Genomic DNA, 24,833 nt, shown 5'->3' with positions numbered 1-24,833 from the left:
TCAAAAACTGGAATCACCATCTTGTTAGGAATCATCCACTCATACTTTCTGCAAAATCTTAGTTTCCAATTCGTACTATCGAATCTCAATTTTTAAGTCAAAGATTAGAAATAAAAAGTCAAACAAATTTTCTTTGATCAAATTCGTGTTCTTTGTTATGATTTAGTTAAATTGACAATTCCAATAGATTTTACGAGTAATTTGAAACTTACTTTATGTTATAACATTTTTTCAAAACGTTCCAAAAATCATAATCAATATTTTTTTTTATAACCGTAACAGCGGCAGCAGCTCTTGAGCTGATATGAATTTTTTTTTTTTGTGCTTGTTAATTTGGAATAACAGATACCAGTGGGTATGAATTGTTATTATTTTCTAAAAATTCAATTCGTTTTGAGGAATCAATTTGATCTCTGTTTCGTTGAGAATTTAAAGGAGAAGAAGAAGGAGATAAAGAAAAACAGGTTATATATTTTAGGGTTTTTATGTTACAGAAAATTCGAATTGGTCCATTGGTAGAATGTGTTTGTGTGTAAACGAGAGGTTGTAGGATCGAGCCTCTGCTTGGACGTCTCCTTTTTAGAAAAACTGATTTTCTTAAGGTAGCTCACTTACTTATCATTTATTATGATTATCATTATTAATAATTATATTATTATTATTATTATTATTATTATTATTATCATTATTATTATTATTATTATTATTATTATTATTATTATTATTATTATTATTATTATTATTATTATTATTATTATTATTATTGTATTGTTATTAACAATATAATTATTATTATTGTTATTATCATCAAAGTTATAATTATTATCATTATTATTATATCTAAAAGTATTATAACTATCATTAGTATTATTATGAGTATTATTAGTATTATTACTATTGTTAATATAAATATTTGTATTATTATTATTATGATTATTAATACTCCGAACATAATAAAATTTATTGTTACTTCATTAATAGTAATATTAGAATCATTTTATAATTATTAGAATTAGTATTTATTATTAACTTAAGTATTATTAAAATTATCATTGAAATAAAATTGTTATAATTATTATTAGTATTAATAAATATTAGGTATTATAATCGACATTATTATCCTCATTACAATTATTATGAAGTTTATCATTTTTATTAAAAACTACTGATTATTATTAGAACTATCATTTATATTAATAAAATTATTAATATTATTATCATTAACATTAATATTAGTGCTATCATTATTAAAATTACTTTTGCTAAAATTATATTAGTATTATTATAACTACTGTCATGATAAACAAAAGCTATATATATACATATCAATATATTTAATACATATAACCTAACAAAAATTAATAATGTTAAGTATTTAAAATATATAAAATGAATATATGAGAACCTATATATTATTAATATTAAAATAACATAATTAATAAAGTTATATCAATATAATTTTGATCAATTACGGTTATGTGTATTAATAAATATACAAATGTTATAGGTTCGTGAATTCGAGGCCAACCCTGCATTGTTCAGTTTCGTCGTATGAATATTTTTACTACAAAATATTGGATGTGAGTTTCATTTGCCTTTTTTACCCTTTATATTTTTGGGCTGAGAATACATGCGCAATTTTTATAAATGTTTTACGAAATAAACACAAGTAATCGAAACTGCATTATATGGCTGAATGATCGAAGCCGAATATGCCCCTTTTAGCTTGGTAGCCTAAGAATTAGGGAACATCACTAATTTTGAGAATTAGTGCACGCTTAATTGACGCGAATCCTAAAGATAGATCTATGGGCCCGACGAACCCCATCCAAAGTACCGGATGCTTTAATACTTCGATGTTGTTTTATATCATGTCCGAAGGATTTTCCGGAATGATAGGGGATATTCTTATATGCATCTTGTTAATGTCGGTTACCAGGTGTTCAATCCATATGAATGATATTTTTGTCTCTATGCATGGGACGTATATTTATGAGAACTGGAAATGAAATTCTTGTGGTCTATTAAAATGATGGAAATGATTATTTATGTTAAACTAATGAACTCACCAACCTTTTGGTTGACACTTTAAAGCATGTTTATTCTCAGGTATGAAAGAAATCTTCCGATGTGCATTTGCTCATCTTAGAGATATTACTTGGAGTCATTCATGACATATTTCAAAAGACGTTGCATTCGAGTCATTGAGTTCATCAAGATTATTATTAAGTCAATTATAGTTAGATATATTATGAAATGGTATGCATACCGTCAACTTTCGATGTAATGAAAGATTGTCTTTTCAAAAACGAATGCAATGTTTGTAAAATGTATCATATAGAGGTCAAGTACCTCGCGATGTAATCAACTGTTGTGAATCATTTATAATCGATATGGACTTCGTCCGGATGGATTAGGACGGGTCTCTACAGTTGGTATCAGAGCGGTGGTCTTAGCGAACCAGGTCTTTCATTAGTGTGTCTAACTGATAGTTGTTAGGATGCATTAGTGAGTCTGGACTTCGACCGTGTCTGCATGTCAAAAGTTTTGCTTATCATTTCATGTTGGAAATCATCTGCTTATCATCCTTAGGAAATTACCTGCTTATCATTCTTAGTCTAGACACATCTTACTGCAATGATTGCATGAATAGTGTATAGAAAAAATTCGTATATTAGCGTATCTGCTAATTCATATCTTAGCATATCTATTACTGTAGACTTTGCCTGACAGCTTCCGTAGATTCCTCCATAACTTATGGGATTTTAGTATTATATATGCATATGTAAATTATGTATTGCATGGTACTAATCTACATCCTATAATTTATTTCTTATCAAAAATCCTTCATCTGATCGTACGAGATGAATCCCTCAACCAGTTCGAATTCCTCGAATTCCGACAGCTATTCCGATATGGATTTTCACCTAAGCTCCAAAAGCAGCGTCACCAGAATGAATCAACCAATCATCCATCCCCAATTCATCTGATGGATTCATAGCCGACTTAATTAATGAAAATGCGAAGAAGGCGATTCTTTCCACCAACCGAATTCATCTCTTGGCGAAGAACCTGAAGCACTTATCGGTAAACCACTTCGATACACTATATTCACTCTCATTTCCACGATATCTCGCCATGATTATATGATATCCAAAATTCTCAACCTTATTTATCCGTTCGTTCCAACCGACAATCATTCCGGAATAATGGAAGAAGTCAACGAGCTTCGCGCTCGAGTAATTAATTTGGAAAACATGATACAAAACGTACCAGCTTCATCAACATCACCAGCACCAATAGTACCACCAACATCAATACCAGTATCACCAACAACCCAAGTTTCAACATCACATGCCTCAACATCTCATTATGTACCTCGAGTATAATCAACGTTCTACATCATTTATCTTCGTTCCACATGGCGATTATGTTATCTCTAATGTTTTAGAGATTATGTATTCTAGTTCTAACGATAAATCAGATGATATTAATATCATATAAATTCATCAAATCCATGATTACATCTGAAGAAAATATATATGTATATATGTTTTCATAAAGATTGTAATTAAAAATTCTTTCGTACAAACTGTTAATGGTAAAAATATTTTAAATACCTACCCAAGGAATATTTAGATTTCACATTAATAAGTTACACTGTACATTCTTCGAATCTGATTCAACAATCAATTACTATCCTACTTATAACCACCGATATACGTATCCGTTCACCACAGAATAACCATTTTCATTCAATTTCATATCTGAATTTTGATCTATCAGAATCCAACAAGTGGCATAATGAAGAAAACGTTGGACAAAATAAAATTTGTTAGAAACAAACAAATTAACTATGAGAAATTTTGTTAAGAATCCACGCTAAAAAAATCCTAGCTAACTGTTCCTAGCTAACTGATTACATTTTATTTATCGCAATTTAATTATCGCAATTTTATTTATCGTCATTTAATTTCTGTTATTTACTTTACGCATTTTATTTATCCTCATTTAATTTCTGTATTTATTTTACGCAGTTAATATATCGGGACATGTATACAAGGTTTTGACATATCATATCGACGCATATATATATATATATATATATATATATATATATATATATATATATATATATATATATATATATATATATATATATATATATATATATATATATATATATATATATATATATATATATATATATATATATATATATATATTATTTGGAATAACCATAAACACTCTATATGCAGTAATGATCGAGTTCTCTATACAGGGTTGAGGTTGATTCTACAATAATATATATACTTTGAGTTGTGATCGAGTCTGAGACATGTATACGGGTCACGATACGTATTGATTAATTCGAATATTATATATTAAACTATATATGAATTATTGAATTGCTAACTGTGGACTATCAACTAAGGACAACCAACATTGGACAATTAAAATAAATTAAAATATTGATTATAACATATGAAACTAAACAATTCTTCAAGTTGCCACTTGATTTCATCTTAAATCTCATTTGTATCTCGACGATTGCAATCTGCGTTCAAACCATTTATGATTCTTGAAAACACCTCGATCGAGAGGAAGAACCAACCGCACTTCATCTACGGAAGAAAAGATTGATGCATAGAGTTATGCACCTGAAAACACTCTGAACCTGTGTAAACATTTAACACGTGTCTGTGCTAGCTCCTTTGGCATTGTTATTACCGAAAATAACATTGCAACTCTTTTTCAAATTAGCCAATTTTGTCACAGCTTCAGCAAATCAACTTCGACTTCCATTCGAATTAGCCTTATTATAACCTCAATATATAAGTTTGCCTGTCGTCATCGTTATCGAGGAACCATTTATATTCCATCACATTAGCAGTAAACTTACCAACAACTTCAATGAATTTGGACTTTCTGAAAAATCATTATATTCATTGAAACTCCATCGTGTATTCATCTATACACTGTAACAATAATTGCCATACCAATAACCAAGAATCAGCAATTAGTATTTCGAATCTCGTAGCATTTCTACATCAATAGTTATATGTATACATATAACAATTATCTCCTAGAATTACGATCTTCAATTCTGAAATTCTGAAAAGCACCCAGTCTGTGAATTAATGCTCTGAATTTTGAAAAGTTGAATGAAGCAACAAAAACTGTAAACGACCTCAACAGCCAAAAGTTGATGATAAAGAATTGTATGTTGGCAAAGCTCAGAAAAAGTTTAAAACTGAAAAAAAAACTGATTGAGCAAACTACGAAGGAGTCTCTGAACAAATTACAAGGACTAAACTTGTACATTAAGAATCCTGATGATTCTGTTCCTGATGAAATCTTTAGCGAATACCTTGCTTCTGACTCCAAACTCTTGCGGACAAATTTTCTTCACCATCCTTCGATATTAGAAATTCCAAGATATCATCGTATCTTTCATAATAAATATCCTCCATATTTCTGAAGATATTTTCATAACTATTCTTATCTGAAATCATTAATCTCTTAGTGCTATCAGTGTTACATCATATAGAAACTGTTAGTTTCTATATTCTGTAAACTTTCGAGCTTAAAATATGAATGTTATTGAAGTAATGTTGAGAACTGATGCATGAGTTAGTATAATATAATGACACTAGATCAACGTGATTATATTACAGTAAGTCATGCTGAGTTTCTAATGGAATGTGATGATTCACAGATCATAAAGTCATCATGTGCCATGTTACCTAACTCTTTCATTATGCTTAACTTCTGAACATATCAAGAAAGTATGTTCTTGATAGTTCTATCCTCAGTGATCCTGGTAATTTGACAAATCAAATCGTGCTATTATGTTCTTTCTTGTTTAGAACATTAAGTTTATTCGAAATTCCATAATTATGAATTCTGGACAGTTACTCGCTTTACTAGAGGTCGAGAAGATAATAAAAAGGCAAAGAGCTCCAAAATATAAGAGAAAATATAAAGCCCAATAAAAACACGGAGGTTACAAACCATTGATATTAATATGAATAGCAATATAAAGATACGGTATAATTAAGAATAGTATCACCCCAAGGTAATAGTAGAAGTAAACAGGTTCTTCTGTAGGGAGATTGAAAAGAAGGATGACAGAAATGATAATTAGGAAAATATCAAGGATTAGAACGAGATTAAGCATTTTCACAATCTTTTGGATGTATGAACTAAGAAAGAATGTATAGGAATTGTGAGAATAATAGAACAAAAGAGCTTAATATATAATAAAAATATCAGATAAAGTAATCGAGGTAGATCACCGTATTAAATGGTTGAGATCTTAATTTTCTTATTCGCCGAAGAATCAAATCTATTAGATTTCAAAGATTTTCTTTACATCCCTTGAATTCCGGAATTCAACAGTGACAACATCAAAAGTTAAGACGAAACCTTATTCATTTATTTCATTTTTTTGTGATAGCTTCACTCGTACGCTTCGCATAATCAAATCGTTTTGTCTATATTAATCAAAAATGATAAAACTCTATTTATCGACTCATATTCGTCACAAAAATATTTTTATTGTTAGCCATAATGACCACACTCAAATTTCGGGACGAAATTTTTTTAACGGGTAGGTACTGTGACGACCCGGAAATTTCCGACCAAATTTAAACTCAATCTTTATATATTTCTAACACGATAAGCAGAGTCTGTAATGTTGAAATCTTAAAAACTTTGAACTGTGTTTAATATATTCATTTGACCTTTGACTGTCTCCGACGATTCATGAACAATTGTTTGTAAGTAAAAATGTATATATATATATATATATATATATATATATATATATATACCTATAAATATAAGTTTATATAATAAATTGAAGAAATAAAATGTAATTGAAACATTAGAATTTAATATGTAAAATAAAATATAATGTAAATAAGTTGTAATTAAAGTAAAAATAAATATATATGATTTCAAAATATAATTATTATTACATTTATATGTATGAATAATAAATATTCAATATATATCATTTTATATTTTACACAATCAATAACATGTAATATTAATATATTAAACTGCAAGTTAAAATATAATTGATATATTTGAATTACTTAGATTATAATAAATGTTAATATCTAAAAATCAGTATTAATAATATTTATATATAAAAATGAAATTTGATATGTTTATATTGCTATTATTATTAATATTATAGTCATTTGTAATATTAAGATTATTATAACTAGTGTTATTATTTGTATCATTAATAAGATTATTATAATCATTGTTATTAATTAAATGTATTATTGTTAGTTTTAATGTTATCAATTATCATTACTAGATCCTTTATCAAAAAATTTATTATTATTAGTAATATTATTATTGTAATATTAATAATATTAACATTTTTATGTATGTAATTAACAATATTTATAAATTATATACATATATTCAGATATATAAATACAAACTATTATAAATATGCATATATATATATATATATATATATATATATATATATACATATATATATATATATATATATATATATACTGATATATATATATATATACAGATATATATATATATATACATATATATATATATATATATATATATATATATATATACATATATATATATATATATACATATATATATATATATATATATATGTGTGTGTGTGTGCGAAATACTGTATTATATATATAGAATTACATACACAGGTATTCAAATATATAGAAACTGATAAATATACACATTTATATATAGGTAAATAGGTATTGCTATATATAAAAATTCAAGATCTGTTTTAAATCATTGGCACACTGTTTTTGATTGGTAATCACTACATTAAATTGATGGAATCCAAATCAAAACAATCCAATTTCAGTTAGACATCTTTTTCAGGTTTAATTTTTTTTATATATTCCTTTATGTCATTGAGAATATTACGGTCGACATCCAACAAGCACTACATAACAATCTTAATATATTATAGGTACCATATTCGCTTAATTACTTATAGAAAACCCAAATTTTACTGCAATTTCAAAAACTAAACAGAAAGAATACCCAGTTAGGCTCTGTTCGTGACTCAATTTTATCAAAAGCTCAGTTTCGAATAAATTTCAAAAACTGGAATCACCATCTTGTTAGTAATTATCCACTCATACTTTCTGCAAAATCTTAGTTTCCAATTCGTACTATCGAATCTCAATTTTTAAGTCAAAGATTAGAAATAAAAAGTCAAACAAATTTTCTTTGATCAAATTCGTGTTCTTTGTTATGATTTTAGTTAAATTGACAATTCCAATAGATTTTACGTGTAATTTGAAACTTACTTTATGTTATAACATTTTTCCAAAACGTTCCAAAAATCATAATCAATATTTTGTTTTTTATAACCGTGACAGCGGCAGCAGCTCTTGAGCTGATATGAAATTATTATTTTTTTGTTGTGCTTGTTAATTTGGAATAACAGATACCAGTGGGTATGAATTGTTATTATGTTCTAAAAATTCAATTCGTTATGAGGAATCAATTTGATCTCTGTTTCGTTGAGAATTTAAAGGAGAAGAAGAAGGAGATAAAGAAAAACGGGTTATATATTTTAGGGGTTTTTATGTTACAGAAAAATCGAATTGGTCCATTGGTTGAATGTGTTGGTGTGTAAACGAGAGGTTGTAGGATCGAGTCTCTGCTTGGACGTCTCCTTTTTAGAAAAACTGATTTTCTTAAGGTAGCTCACTTACTTATCATTTATTATGATTATCATTATTAATAATTATATTATTATTATTATTATTATTATTATTATTATTATTATTATTATTATTATTATTATTTTTTTGTTATTAACAATATAATTATTATTATTGTTATTATCATCAAAGTTATAATTATTATCATTAGTATTATTATGAGTATTATTAGTATTATTACTATTGTTAATATAAATATTTGTATTATTATTTTTATTATTATTATTAATACTCCGAACATAATAAAATTTATTGTTACTTCATTAATAGTAGTATTAGAATCATTTTATAATTATTAGAATTAGTATTTATTATTAACTTAAGTATTATTAAAATTATCATTGAAATAAAATTGTTATAATTATTATTAGTATTAATAAATATTAGGTATTATTATCAACATTATTATCCTCATTAAAATTATTATGAAGTTTATCATTTTTATTAAAAACTACTGATTATTATTAAAACTATCATTTATATTAATAGAATTATTAATATTATTATCATTAACATTAATATTAGTGCTATCATTATTAAAATTACTTCTGCAAAAATTATATTAGTATTATTATAACTACTGTCATGATAAACAAAAGCTATATATATACATATCAATATATTTAATACATATAACCTAACAAAAATTAATAATGTTACGTATTTAAAATATATAAAATGAATATATGAGAACCTATATATTATTAATATAAAAATAACATAATTAATAAAGTTATATCTGTAACGACCCTGGAATTTCCAACTTTTATTTATTAATAATTATTATTATTAATACATGTGATTAAACGAATGTATGTTATTACATTTACATGTTGCCATGATTGCCCGAACTTGACTTTAATTGCCCGAAACGTCTTTGTGACACACGAAACTTACACGAATAATATTTTCACATATTATTTGCATTCATGATTAGTTTTATTAATCATTTTAATTAACTAAGGTTGTTAGTTAGTTACTTGGGCTTTAATTGGTTTAACTTGTGAATTATTGAACTTGGGCTTTGAATTAGTGTAATGGACTCATGAACTTGGACTTATAAGCCCACCCTACATCTAAATGATTTCACTAGCCCATGTCTTCCTTATGTAAGTATCATTTTAAATGGTAACTAGTTAGTTTGTTCAAATTGGAATCTAGTTCTCTTAATCCCCATGTAATCACCCCTTTTACCCAACTTGTGTAAGACTTTGCAAGCTAGTGACCATTAAACTTTCCTCTTCTCCCCTTTTACACCCTAACCGTCGGCTTCCATTAGTCTAAAGGGATTCAAAGTCCTTTTTTTTACTCACTTGTTCACTTGCTCACTCATTTTTCAAACACACACACTTGATTCCTTTCAAACTTTTCTCTCATTTCTCTTATCTTTTGTAAGTACTTGAACTTGTTCTTCCTTTTCCTTCTTGATGAAAATCGAAACCAAGAGACACTTAATCATCATCATCATCTTTTGTTACTTGCTTGTTTGATTTCTTGTTTGTTGTTGTTACTTGTTTCATCTTGTTGTTGTAGTTACTTACTAGCTTTCAAGAACCTAACTTTCTAGTTTTGGTTCTTCTATTATCTTGTAAGTTCAAGAACACAAGAACATAAACTCACTAGTTTATGATTCTATTTCAATTGTTTCAAAAGTTGCAAGTTTCATGTGTTGATTAAAGACATACTTGAAGCTCATGAAGTAAACTTTAAAGTTTACTTTCTAAAGATCAAACTTTGGTTTGAATCTTTAAAGTATGAACAACCATGAACCTTTTCTTGTTTATTTAAGTTTACTTCTTCATTTTATGCACTTTAATTTCATTATTTATGTTCTTGTTGGTCAAATGTTACAAGTTCACTTTGATCTCATTAATCTTGAACTTAAAGTTAACTTTAAAGTTCAAGAACATATAAAGGAAACTTTTTAATTATAACTTTGTATACTTATGCTTGATCTATACTTTTGAGTCTTGGATCTTCAAGATCTAACTAAGAACTATGTTCTACATTTTAAGATCTTGATTTCATAAGTTCATTTTCAAGTTTGTAACTTATTATTAGTCTTATAGTTCATGTAAGTGTCAAACCTAAGACTTCGATGTAACTTTGGTTCATCAAACTACATGCAACTCTTAAGTGAGTTGTGCTTCATGTCTTAGACTGCACTAGGGTTATGATGGTCAAGACTTGGTTAAGATGATGTAGATACATCAATAAGTTGTACACTTGAAGCTATATGCATCAAGGATGAGAACCATGATGAACATCAAGCACCAAGACCGCCGGAACCCTTTTAAACTTACTGTTTCTGTCCAAAAGCTACTGATCTGATGTTTCTGTAACAGACCAGTAGACCTGGGCTGTTCTAACCTTGATTTTTAGATAGATATTTCGAGTAGATAACTTTTCATATAGGACTCGTCTTAATCCGAGTTACGGTTTAGGATTTATGGCCCTCCGATCGTCAGTATGTCCTTTAACGTTGTGCAGAAATTTCTGACCTACTCGCACTTAGACCGACGCCACGGTCAAACGAAGACGAGTTTGCTTCTGGAATTTTTACCACACTTAAGGGACTCATAGATGGAGCCATGGCCACTGGTCTCACCTTAATTCAGTAAGGGTAGAGGTCGTGGTGACTGACTGAAGTCAGACTTTGTTTTAAACTACTTTCATAAACGAAACCTACTTTACGCCTTTTGTTTAATGATGAATGATGATGACCCTTAAGACCTTAATTACATACTTTTAAACCTATTAAGACGATTTACTAACTTAGTACTATTTGCCTTAGGTTGAGGACCTTCGGACCGATTACTTGCACACCTTTTCCGAACCGACTTTACGACTACATTATCATTGTGAGTTATAGCATTCCCTTTTTACTTTAACTTATTTTGGGAATTGAGAATACATGCGGATTTTATGTTTTACATACTAGGCACGAGTACTTAAACTTATATATGTGTGGGTTATACAACGGCATAAACATTCCCTTTAGCTCGGTAACGTTTAATCATCGGTTTTTGAACCGTGAACGCGAATCTTAGATATGGATCCATAGGGTTTGACATCCCCACTCGGGCTAGTAGCGCTAGCATTTAAAGAGTTTTTAATACTTCGTAGACATACGCACTTGCCAAGTGTACTTTCAGGGGGTATAAACGTTAAGTTAGTTACCAAGTGCCCACGGTTAACATATACTTTATCATACTGTTTTGAAACGCTCTTTGTAGCACTGAAATCTCGTGGCCTACCTTACACACTGTTATACTTAAACTATAGCTCACCAACCTTTGTGTTGACGTTTTTAAGCATGTTTTTCTCAGGTGCTTGAGGTTAGCTTCCGATGTGTACTAGTCGTGTTGTAGACACCCGCTGCTTAGAGTTGTCATCGCATGAACTACTTTATTTTGCATTCAAACATTCGTACTTTTGAACTATGACTTGTAACGACCATTGTGGTCACATACACTTATTATTTGCTTCCACTTAGTGAAGCATGCTTTTGGGATTGTAAAACATTCGATGTTGGATTAGACATCACTTTATTTATGAATGCAAACTCTTTTCGAAAACGGATATAGTACTTAACCTTGTAATGATCCTGTTGTTGATGGTCCGTACATGATGATTTAGTACGGGGCGTCACATTTGGTATCAGAGCATTGGTTGTAGGGAATTAGGTTGCATTAGTGAGTCTAAGACCGACCCGAGTAGGATTCACTAATAGGACTAATCTACAACTTGCTAGTTTACTTGTTTCCGCTGAGCTTACTACATGCTAATGCTTACTTTTTCTGCTATATGCCGTATGCTACTACATGATATCACTACTGCATGATGCTACTTGCTTTTGATTGCATGCTACTTTCATACGAATTGCTGTTATTGCCATGATAGTTACTGTTATACATGATTTAAACTGTTGGCCTATTAATTGCTTGCTTTATGACATACTGACATGGAAAATTTATTTTTCCTTGTTCAGATGTCGGATGTTCCACCTACTGGCATTTCGGGCAGTACAGACTCAGACCCCGTCGCCCTACCTACTGCTACACCTGCTGCTGCTACTGCCGATACACCAGCCCCGACACCCACTAGTGATCCCGGCGCTTCTACTTCCGGAGCTGGTACTAGTGCACCTGCCCCAGTGTCTGTTCCCGGACCCTCGAGGTCACAGCCCCGCATTGGTGGTATTGAGATCCCCGCGGAGTTTGGGGAAGGGCCGTTTCGTAACCACATGCGCACGCCTTGCCGACGCACTCCCGACGGACGTTTAGTCGTGATTCCGCCAGGCAGACACAGACAGATGTTGGCCGCCTTCGGACGCTTCGGATTACCAGCTTAGCCACCAGTGTCACCACCACACGATTCGGATGACTCATCATCCGCCGATTCTTCATCATCAGACGACTCCAGCGATGATGAGGATCCTGCTGATAGACCTATTCAGGCACCCTCCACCCCACCGAAGAAGCGGTACCGTTTCGACGGCACCGTCATTCCAGGGGTGAATGGAGGTCGTGCTTTTACTGACGCATTTGGCCATCGTCGTAGGGTTACTGCTCGTAAACGAGTTGTGCCATACCCTGCCGACCCACAGATACGTAAGGTTCCCCGTTACGTATTGACTATTCCTAGAACCGTACCACCTAGATTTAGATACGGACCACTTACATCTAGGGACGTACCGTCTACATCTGGAGCCGGACCATCTACATCAGCACCACCGGCACCACCGGCACCACCCGCCCCACCTGCACCGCCTGCCCCACCAGCTCCCTCTAACGAGGAACTGATGAGGGAGATTGAGACTCTCCGAGCTCGAGTCACTGAGCTCGAGGAGCAGTTGGCTCGAGGAGCAGTTCGCCCGCCTTCACCGTAGGACCTTGTATTTAGATTTCATGATGTAATCTAGATATAGTTTCATGTATTTCATATGTATTGTACGAACTTATTCAGATGTATGAAACTTATTATTATTAATGAATGGAACTTTGGGTTATTTAATTCTTGCACGATGTTCTATTTACATTGCTGTACGATGATTCTGTGGTATTTGTACCTAGATGCATTATTTAATAACATGTGATGTTTTGATTCCATGCTGGTCACTATATACTGTATTATTACTACTTGCATACTGGATTTTGACTTGAGTCAAAATTTTTGTTTAGAATACCATGGCTAACGGAAGATCCACACCTACCGCCGCCCAGATTGAGGACATGATCAACGAACGGGTCGCTGCAGCCCTAGCAGAAAGAAATCTTGAAGCTCCACCGCCACCACCACCGGTTATTCCACCCGTTCGAAATGGGTGTACATACAAGGAATTCCAGAGCTGCAAACCGCATAACTTCATCGGCACCGAGGGACCAGTTGGTCTCACCAGATGGTTCGAGAAACTTGAATCAGTATTCCGAGTTAGCAACTGTTCGGAGGACAATAAGACCAAGTTTGCATCTTGCACACTATCTGACGGCGCGCTAACGTGGTGGAACACGTTAGCTCAAGCGAAAGGTATCGATGAGGCGTATGCTACGCCATGGGAGGAATTCAAGGTGGCTATGATTGATGAGTATTGTCCGAGAACCGAAATCGAGAAGATGGAAATCGAATTTATGCAGTTAAAGGCCGTAGGGAACGACCTTAACAGTTACAATCGTAGGTTTTTGGAGTTGGCTCTTATGTGTCCGACCATGGTCACCCCCGAATTCAAGCGCATGGAGAAATACTTCTCGGGACTCTTTAAGTCCATCAAAGGAAATGTCATCTCATCCAAACCACCGAATGTTCCCGAAGCAATGCGCATGGCGCATACTCTCATGAATCAGATTCTTATTGATGAGCCGGAGAAGGCTAAGTTTGAGGCTGGTAGTAGCGAAAAGAGGAAATGGGACAACAACCACAACAACCACAACAACAATAACAACAACAACAACAGGGGGAGAAACTACGATCAAACCCCCGCCAAGAGGCACAACAACGGTGGAAACCCTAATCCCAACAACAGCACCAACTCCAACCCGAACTACAAGGGAACCCTACCTCAATGCAAGAGGTGTTACAAGCACCACACTGGGTATTGCAATGTTGTCTGTGAGAAGTGCCAACGGGCTGGGCACATCGGGAAGGACTGCAAGGTCACTACTTTGAATGGGAAGCCAAACACCAATGGACCGAAGAAGTGCTACGAATGCGGACAGACGGGCCATTTCAAAAATGCGTGCCCAAACAAGTGAAAAGACGGAGGACCACCCCGTGGTAGAGCTTTTAATGTTAATGCAAGGGATGCACACGATAACCCCGACTTGGTGACAGGTATATTCACAATCAACAATATTTTAGCTTCTGTCTTGTTTGATACTGGTGCTGATAGAAGTTATGTATGTAGACATTTTTGCGATAAGGTTAATTGGTCATTAGTCCCGTTAAAAGAAAGTATGCTTGTCGAGGTCGCAAATGGAAAACTTGAAAAGGTTGACCATATTAGTCGTGGAGCTATTATCAACATAGCTGGTGCAGATTTCGAAATTGACTTGATACCTATCAAACTGGGAAGTTTTGACGTGATCGTCGGTATGGATTGGTTGAGCAAGATAAAGGCCGGTATTATCTGTGGAGATAAAGCACTTCGCATACCACAAGGAGATGGTGAACCACTGGTTATCTATGGAGAGAGATGTACCTCGAAGTTGAACCTCATTAGTTACGTGAAAGCGCAAAAGATTATGAAGAAGGGACGCTTTGCTGTCCTAGCACATGTGAAAGCGGTAGAAACTGAGGTGAAGAGCGTGAACGATGTTCGAATTGTGAACGAATTTTCTGATGTCTTCCCAGAGGAATTACCTGGATTGCCGCCGCAGAGAGCAGTAGAGTTTCAGATTGACTTAGTGCCAGGAGCTGCACATGTAGCTCGCGCACCTTATAGACTCACACCTTCCGAGATGCAAGAATTATAGAGTCAACTACAAGAGCTACTTGACCGAGGATTAATCCAACCAAGTTTCTCGCCTTGGACGCACCGGTTCTGTTTGTGAAGAAGAAGGATGGATCCTTTCGTATGTGTATCGACTACCGTGAGCTCAACAAATTGACAATCAAGAATTGGTATCCTCTTCCATGAATTGACGATCTTTTTGATCAACTACAAGGATTGAGTGTCTACTCAAAGATCGATTTGCGATCTGACTATCACCAGTTGAGGGTGAAGGAAAGTGACGTGATGAAAACTGCATTCAGGACTCATTATGGTCATTATGAGTTTCTCGTGATGCCGTTCGGTTTAACAAATGCACCTGCCGTGTTCATGGACCTCATGAATCGTGTCTGTAAGACTTACTTGGATAAGTTTGTTATCATCTTCATAGATGATATCCTCATCTACTCTAAGAGAGCAGAAGAACATGAGCAACACCTCCGATTAGTGCTTGAACTCTTAAGACAAGAGCAACTTTACGCCAAATTCTCCAAGTGTGAATTTTGGTTGAAGGAAGTACAATTTTTGGGTCATGTTGTAAGCGACCAGGGTATCAAAGTTGATCCTGCCAAGATTGAAGCCATCAGCAAGTGGGAGACCCCCACTACTCCAACGCATATTCGCCAATTCCTAGGTCTCGCCGGTTATTACCGAAGATTCATCGAAGGATTTTCTCTGATTGCGCAGAGTCTCCAGTACATCTTTGATCAGAAGCAACTGAATATGAGACAACGTCGATGGATCGAGACACTCAACGACTACGATTATGAACTCCGTTATCACCCTGGCAAGGCCAATATTGTAGCTGACGCTTTAAGCCGAAAGGAGAGGACGGCACCTCTTCGTGTTAGGGCTCTGAACATCACCATCCATTCGAACCTCAACAGCCAGATCAGAGTAGCCCAAGATGAGGCTCTCAAGGAGGAGAACATATCTCATGAACATTTGAACATACTTGTCTCTCGATTCGAGGTTAGGGAGTCTGGACTCCGATGTTATACCGAAAGAATTTGGGTACCTTATTATGGAGATCTACGGAACCTCATACTTGATGAAGCACACAAATCGAGATATTCGATTCACCCCGGTGCGGGAAAAATGTACCACGACCTTAAAGAACAGTATTGGTGGCCGAATCTTAAGAAGGACGTTGCAACATATGTTGGGAAGTGTTTGACTTGTTCGAAAGTTAAGGCCGAACATCAGATACCTTCTGGGTTACTTCAACAGCCGGAAATCCCACAATAGAAGTGGGAAAGGATCACAATGGATTTCATTACTAAGCTGCCGAAGACGGTGGGCGGATACGATACTATTTGGGTTATTGTTGACCGCCTCACCAAATCTGCACACTTTCTAGCGATGAAGGAAACTGATACAATGGAAAGACTTGCTCAATTATACATTAAGGAGGTTGTATCTCGTCATGGTGTACCTTTATCGATCATCTCCGATCGCGATCCCCGTTTTGCCTCTAGATTTTGGCATTCTTTGCAAGAAGCCATGGGAACTCGTCTTGACATGAGTACTGCTTATCATCCTCTGACTGACGGGCAAAGTGAACGAATGATTCAGACCTTGGAGGACATGCTACGTGCATGTGTCATTGATTTTGGAAAGGCCTGGGAAAGACATTTGCCACTCGCCGAATTCTCGTACAACAACAGTTATCACTCTAGCATTAATGCTGCGCCTTTTGAAGCATTGTATGGCCGTAAGTGCTGATCTCCTATTTGTTGTGCCGAAGTAGGTGAAAAGCAAATCACCGGACCCGAGGTAGTCCACGAAACCACGGAGAAGATTGCTCAGATCCAAGCTAGACTTAAGACTGCCCGTGATCGTCAAAAGAGTTATGCCGATCTTAAACGTAAGGACTTTGAATTCAACGTTGGTGATCATGTAATGTTAAAGGTTGCACCTTGGAAAGGTGTGATCCGTTTTGGAAAACGTGGAAAGTTGAACCCACGATACATTGGTCCTTTTGAAATCTTGGAACGGGTTGGACCCGTTGCTTACCGTTTGGATCTACCAGCGCAATTGAGCTCAGTTCATCCTACCTTCCATGTGTCAAACTTGAAGAAGTGTCTTGCTGCACCCGAACTTATCATACCACTTGAGGAACTTACGATAGACGACAAACTCCACTTTGTGGAGGAACCTATTGAAATTATGGATCGTGAGATCAAAACTTTGAAACGCAACAATATTTTGATCGTCCAAGTGCGATGGAATGCCAAACGAGGACCTGAGTTTACTTGGGAGCGAGAGGATCAAATGATGTGGAAGTATCCTCACCTTTTCCCAACTCCTCCATCTACCTCAACTTAAATTTCGGGACGAAATTTTCTTTAACAGGTGGGTAATGTAACGACCCTGGAATTTCCAACTTTTATTTATTAATAATTATTATTATTAATACGTGTGATTAAACGAATGTATGTTATTACATTTACATGTTGCCATGATTGCCCGAACTTGACTTTAATTGCCCGAAACGTCTTTGTGACACACGAAACTTACACGAATAATATTTTCACATATTATTTACATTCATGATTAGTTTTATTAATCATTTTAATTAAATAAGGTTGTTAGTTAGTTACTTGGGCTTTAATTGGTTTAACTTGTGAATTATTGAACTTGGGCTTTGAATTAGTGTAATGGACTCATGAACTTGGGCTTATAAGCCCACCCTACATCTAAATGATTTCACTAGCCCATGTCTTCCTTATGTAAGTATCATTTTAAATGGTAACTAGTTAGTTTGTTCAAATTGGAATCTAGTTCTCTTAATCCCCATGTAATCACCCCTTTTACCCAACTTGTGTAAGACTTTGCAAGCTAGTGACCATTAAACTTTCCTCTTCTCCCCTTTTACACCCTAACCGTCGGCTTCCCTTAGTCTAAAGGGATTCAAAGTCCTTTTTTTTACTCACTTGTTCACTTGCTCACTCATTTTTCAAACACACACACTTGATTCCTTTCAAACTTTTCTCTCATTTCTCTTATCTTTTGTAAGTACTTGAACTTGTTCTTCCTTTTCCTTCTTGATGAAAACCGAAACCAAGAGACACTTAATCATCATCATCATCTTTTGTTACTTGCTTGTTTGATTTCTTGTTTGTTGTTGTTACTTGTTTCATCTTGTTGTTGTAGTTACTTACTAGCTTTCAAGAACCTAACTTTCTAGTTTTGGTTCTTCTATTATCTTGTAAGTTCAAGAACACAAGAACATAAACTCACTAGTTTATGATTCTACTTCAATTGTTTCAAAAGTTGCAAGTTCCATGTGTTGATTAAAGACATACTTGAGCTCATGAAGTAAACTTTAAAGTTTACTTTCTAAAGATCAAACTTTGGTTTGAATCTTTAAAGTATGAACAACCATGAACCTTTTCTTGTTTATTTAAGTTTACTTCTTCATTTTATGCACTTTAATTTCATTAATTATGTTCTTGTTGGTCAAATGTTACAAGTTAACTTTGATCTCATTAATCTTGAACTTAAAGTTAACTTTAAAGTTCAAGAACATATAAAGGAAACTTTTTAATTATAACTTTGTATAATTATGCTTGATCTAGACTTTTGAGTCTTGGATCTTCAAGATCTAACTAAGAACTATGTTCTACATTTTAAGATCTTTATTTTATAAGTTCATTTTCAAGTTTGTAACTTATTATTAGTCTTATAGTTCATGTAAGTGTCAAACCTAAGACTTCAATGTAACTTTGGTTCATCAAACTACATGCAACTCTTAAGTGAGTTGTGCTTCATGTCTTAGACTGCACTAGGGTTATGATGGTCAAGACTTGGTTAAGATGATGTAGATACATCAATAAGTTGTACACTTGAAGCTATATGCATCAAGGATGAGAACCATGATGAACATCAAGCACCAAGACCACCGGAACCCTTTTAAACTTACTGTTTCTGTCCAAAAGCTACTGATATGATGTTTCTGTAACAGACCAGTAGACCTGGGCTGTTCTAACCTTGATTTATAGATATAAATTTTCGAGTAGATAACGTTTCATATAGGACTCGTCTTAATCCGAGTTACGGTTTAGGATTTATGGCCCTCCGATCGTCACTATGTCCTTTAACGTTGTGCAGAAATTTCTGACCTACTCGCACTTAGACCGTCGCCACGTTCAAACAAAGATGAGTTTGCTTCTGGAATTTTTACCACACTTAAGGGACTCATATACGGAGCCATGACCACTGGTCTCACCTTAATTCAGTAAGGGTAGAGGCCGTGGTGACTGACTGAAGTCAGACTTTGTTTTAAACTACTTTCATAAACGAAACCTACTTTACGCCTTTTGTTTAATGATGAATGATGATGACCCTTAAGACCTTAATTACATACTTTTAAAAATATTAAGATGATTTACTGACTTAGTACTATTTGCCTTAGGTTGAGGACCTTCGTACCGATTACTTGCACACCTTTTCCGAACCGACTTTACGACTACATTATCATTGTGAGTTATAGCATTCCCTTTTTACTTTAACTTATTTTGGGAACTGACAATACATGCGGATTTTATGTTTTACATACTAGGCACGAGTACTTAAACTTATATATGTGTGGGTTATACAACGGCATAAACATTCCCTTTAGCTCGGTAACGTTTAATCATCGATTTTTGAACCGTGAACGCGAATCTTAGATATGGATCCATAGGGGTTGACATCCCCACTCGGGCTAGTAGTGCTAGCATTTAACGAGTGTTTAATACTTCGTAGACATACGCACTTGCCAAGTGTACTTTCAGGGGATATAAACGTTAAGTTAGTTACCAAGTGCCCACGGTTAACATATACTTTATCATACTGTTTTGAAACGCTCTTTGTAGTACTGAAATCTCGTGGCCTACCTTACATACTGTTATACTTAAACTATAGCTCACCAACCTTTGTGTTGACGTTTTTAAGCATGTTTTTCTCAGGTGCTTGAGGTTAGCTTCCGATGTGTATTAGTCGTGCTGTAGACACCCGCTGCTTAGAGTTGTCATCGCATGAACTACTTTATTTTGCATTCAAACATTCGTACTTTTGAACTATGACTTGTAACGACCATTGTGGTCACATACACTTATTATTTGCTTCTACTTAGTGAAGCATGCTTTTGGGATTGTAAAGCATTCGATGTTGGATTAGACATCACTTTATTTATGAATACAAACTCTTTTCGAAAACGCATATAGTACTTAACCTTGTAATGATCCTGTTGTTGATGGTCTGTATATGATAATTTAGTACGGGGCGTCAAAATATCAATATAATTTTGATCAATAACGGTTATGTGTATTAATAAATATACAAATGTTATAGGTTCGTGAATCCGAGGCCAACCCTGCATTATTCAGTTTCGTCGTATGAATATTTTTACTACAAAATATTGGATGTGAGTTTCATTTGCCTTTTTTACCCTTTATATTTTTTGGGCTGAGAATACATGCGCAATTTTTATAAATGTTTTACGAAATAGACACAAGTAATCGAAACTTCATTATATGGTTGAATGATCGAAGCCGAATATGCCCCTTTTAGCTTGGTAGCCTAAGAATTAGGGAACATCACTAATTTTGAGAATTAGTGCACGCCTAATTGACGCGAATCCTAAAGATAGATCTATGGGCCCGACGAACCCTATCCAAAGTACCGGATGCTTTAGTACTTCGATGTTGTTTTATATCATGTCCGAAGGATTTCCCGGAAGGATATGGGATATTCTTATATGCATCTTGTTAATGTCGGTTTACAGGTGTTCAATCCATATGAATGATATTTTTGTCTCTATGCATGGGACGTATATTTATGAGAACTGGAAATGAAATTCGTGTGGTCTATTAAAATGATGTAAATGATTATTTATGTTAAACTAATGAACTCACTAACTTTTTGGTTGACACTTTAAAGCATGTTTATTCTCAGGTATGAAAGAAATCTTCCGCTGTGCATTTGCTCATCTTAGAGATATTACTTGGAGTCATTCATGACATATTTCAAAAGACGTTGCATTCGAGTCATTGAGTTCATCAAGATTATTATTAAGTCAATTATAGTTAGATATATTATGAAATGGTATGCATGCCGTCAACTTTCGATGTAATGAAAGATTGTCTTTTCAAAAACGAATGCAATGTTTGTAAAATGTATCATATAGAGGTCAAGTACCTCGCGATGTAATCAACTGTTGTGAATCGTTTATAATCGATATGGACTTCGTCCGGATGGATTAGGACGGGTCTCTACATTGGATTTCTACACCAATTGTGGAAAGATTCGATTTTATTGCTGGGAAATTGCTGGTCAGGAGAAATCTTTTGGTACTGGTAATGGATATTAGTAAGTATTGTTTAAAATTTAGCATTTACTTTCTTATTTCATTAGATTTTATTTCCATCCTCTATGCACATTATATGTATTATGATTCAAGTGCACAAGGTCTTCAAGCTATAAGTGTTTTATTAGATCGGTTTTTATTTATTCATACTGCTTTCTTTTTACCAACTGAATGTTGGACTTGCGATGAATAATCTGCTGCAGCCTTTTTGGTCAATGTGCCATCATCATGTTTGATGTTACTTCAAGGCTGACATACAGGAATGTTCCAACTTGGCACAAAGATCTTTGCTCGTAAGTGTGTACTTTTTTTTTTTTTTTTCCTTTAATGATTAGTTAACGTGTTCTATGTTTTCTTTGTATTAGTGTCTGTGAGAAGAACATCCCAATAGTTTTATGTGGAAACAAGGTTGATGTTAAGAACCGTCAATTGAAAGCTAAGCAAGTTACTTTCCACAGATGGAAGAATTTGCAATATTATGAAAACTCTTCAAAGAGTAACTACAACTTTGAGAAGCCTTTCCTCTACCTTGCAAGGAAACTAGCCGGGTAACTTTGTTATCTTAAATCACTGCCACCTGTTTGGATGATTTTGTTTTAGATAAACATGTGTTCTGATTTTGGTTTTGTCTTTATTTTTAGGGCCCCCAACTTGCATTTTGTCGAGTCACCTGCTCTTGCTCCCCCAGATGTGCAAATTCACATTGCTACTCAAAATCAGTAAATTCATTGTTGCTATTAGTTTTTAAATTTTTTCTATTAACTACTAATAAATGCTTCATCCACACATCTTTTATCCACAAATATTTACACTAAAGACATAAACTAGTAGAAAAAAGAAAGAAATTTTGACTTGTGATTGGTTAACTACCTATTGTATGAACTTGTTTGTGTGAAATTTTAGTGCTTGGTTTTATGTAATGAGTTTTTCTTGTAACCTTTTATAGGTACGACGAGCTTGCTACAGCTGCTAGCCAGCCTCTTCCAGATGATAATGCTGATGTTGTTTTTGAGTAGAGTACCCTATTATTCAAATGGATTGTGGAATTTTAGATGAGATTTTGTGTTTGTGTAAGGATTATATTTTGTTTTTCGTGAAGCTATTTGCTGGTGTTTAGTTTTTTCAGCTACCAATCATTCTCTTCACTATGTTAAATTGATGTCATTTTGTCTATTATCAGATTTTAACCTTTGTCATCCAGCAAGTTTTTCTAATATTGTTATTTTTGATTTTTGCTCTTAACCATAGCTCTTTTGCAAGTAGAGATGTCAATGAATGTGTGATCCATATATAAATGATGGTAAAATGTTATAGTGGATTGGATATGAATTAAAAATTATCATGTATTGATATATCCATTATCACTTGAGATTAGCAATGCACTAAATATCGGATGCGTAAAAAAACTAAATCAAGAACTGAGGTTATAACAGAACCATATTTAGTTCTTGAATCCTAGCAGCTAGAAAATGACGGTTCTAAACCAATTTTATACCGGTTCCACCCTGAAACCCTTTTTTGTTCGATCGAATTTTCGAATAAATTAGCCGTATGGCTTAGTTATTTTAACGTTTTTTTCTCTCTTTTTTTTTTTTTTTGAAAATATTTATCGTGTTTGGACCATTTTACTCCCATAAAGTGATGTAAAAATAAATGGTAATGGTTTTGGTTGAAAAAACAAACAACAAACACTCTCAAATATCTCTCCAATCTCTCTATTTACTCTCTAATTATCTATCTTTTATTGTAACTTGCTAATCCGATAATGGATCACTGTTAATCCACAAACTTCCGCTTCTTGTTCCACTTCGTTGGAACATCTTTACAAACACGTTATACCAACAATTATGTAGTAAGGATTATAATCCTACTACCCGAAATCATGATGTTTGGTCTCATTTCGACTTGTGCGTTATGATTGATCCTAACGAAAAAGCTCGTTGTAAGAGATGTACAAAGTCTTTTAAAACTTTCAATAACTCTTCTGTAAGAAAATATTTTACTACCGCTTGCAAAGGAGGAGATGAAGAAGATCCGACACAACCTACAGTTAGTCGGGATAGTTCACATTTTATATACGACCCTGAATCGCTTCGACTACATTTTACAAAGTTTGTCATTCAATAATGGATTAAAACCATGATATCAAATAATAAGTCGTACTACTCTTAGGCGTGACGTTTTTAAATTATAGCAAGACGTTATAAATGATATAATTGAAGCCTTCAAAATAATTTGAAGGTTTTCGAAACTATAAATATAATGTTTTAATAGCTTTTTATGTTTGGACCGCACCACATGGTACGACAAAATCTTATTTAGCAGTTACCGCTCGTTGGTTAATCCTGATTCATGGTTATTTATGAAACGGACAATTGGCAATGCACTAAAAATTAGATCCGAGAAAAAACTAAATCGAGAACTGAGGTTATAGCAGAACCATATTTAGTTCTCGAATCCTAGCAGCTAGAAAATGCCGCGGCTCTAAACTAATTTTATAGTGATTCCACCCTGAAACGGTTTTTTGGACCCATCGTATTTCCGAATAAATTAGTCGTTTAATCAATTTTTTTAACGTTTTTCAATTTTTTTTTTTTTGAAGTTTTTTAGTGTGTTTAGACCATTTTACTCCTAATAGTGTATCCTAGGAGATACACGCATAAAAATATCATTTTTATACAGAAAACTCGATCAAAGAGCACAAGAGATAGCTAAAATTGTTGATCTTCAGAATTTA

At 33.6% G+C, this 24,833-nt stretch overlaps 1 protein-coding gene across 1 annotated transcript in view; it reads left to right on the top strand.

Moving 5' to 3' along the window:
• LOC139854430 (GTP-binding nuclear protein Ran1B-like) overlaps positions 1–23,150 on the top strand; it is a 46,055-nt gene extending 22,905 nt beyond the window's left edge. The window contains exons 6-10 of the mRNA XM_071843735.1: positions 22,005–22,098; positions 22,300–22,389; positions 22,462–22,644; positions 22,738–22,815; positions 23,043–23,150. Coding sequence (XP_071699836.1) covers positions 22,005–22,098; positions 22,300–22,389; positions 22,462–22,644; positions 22,738–22,815; positions 23,043–23,112 — 515 coding nt within the window. The 3' untranslated portion in view covers positions 23,113–23,150. The remainder of the gene's footprint in view (positions 1–22,004; positions 22,099–22,299; positions 22,390–22,461; positions 22,645–22,737; positions 22,816–23,042) is intronic.
• The last annotated feature ends 1,683 nt before the right edge of the window (positions 23,151–24,833 follow it).

This window comes from Rutidosis leptorrhynchoides, chromosome 6, assembly GCF_046630445.1.
Source record: "Rutidosis leptorrhynchoides isolate AG116_Rl617_1_P2 chromosome 6, CSIRO_AGI_Rlap_v1, whole genome shotgun sequence".
In the NCBI taxonomy this organism is placed as follows: domain Eukaryota; kingdom Viridiplantae; phylum Streptophyta; class Magnoliopsida; order Asterales; family Asteraceae; genus Rutidosis; species Rutidosis leptorrhynchoides.
Note: the sequence above shows the minus strand (reverse complement) of the source record. Positions and strands in the feature narration are given on the sequence as shown.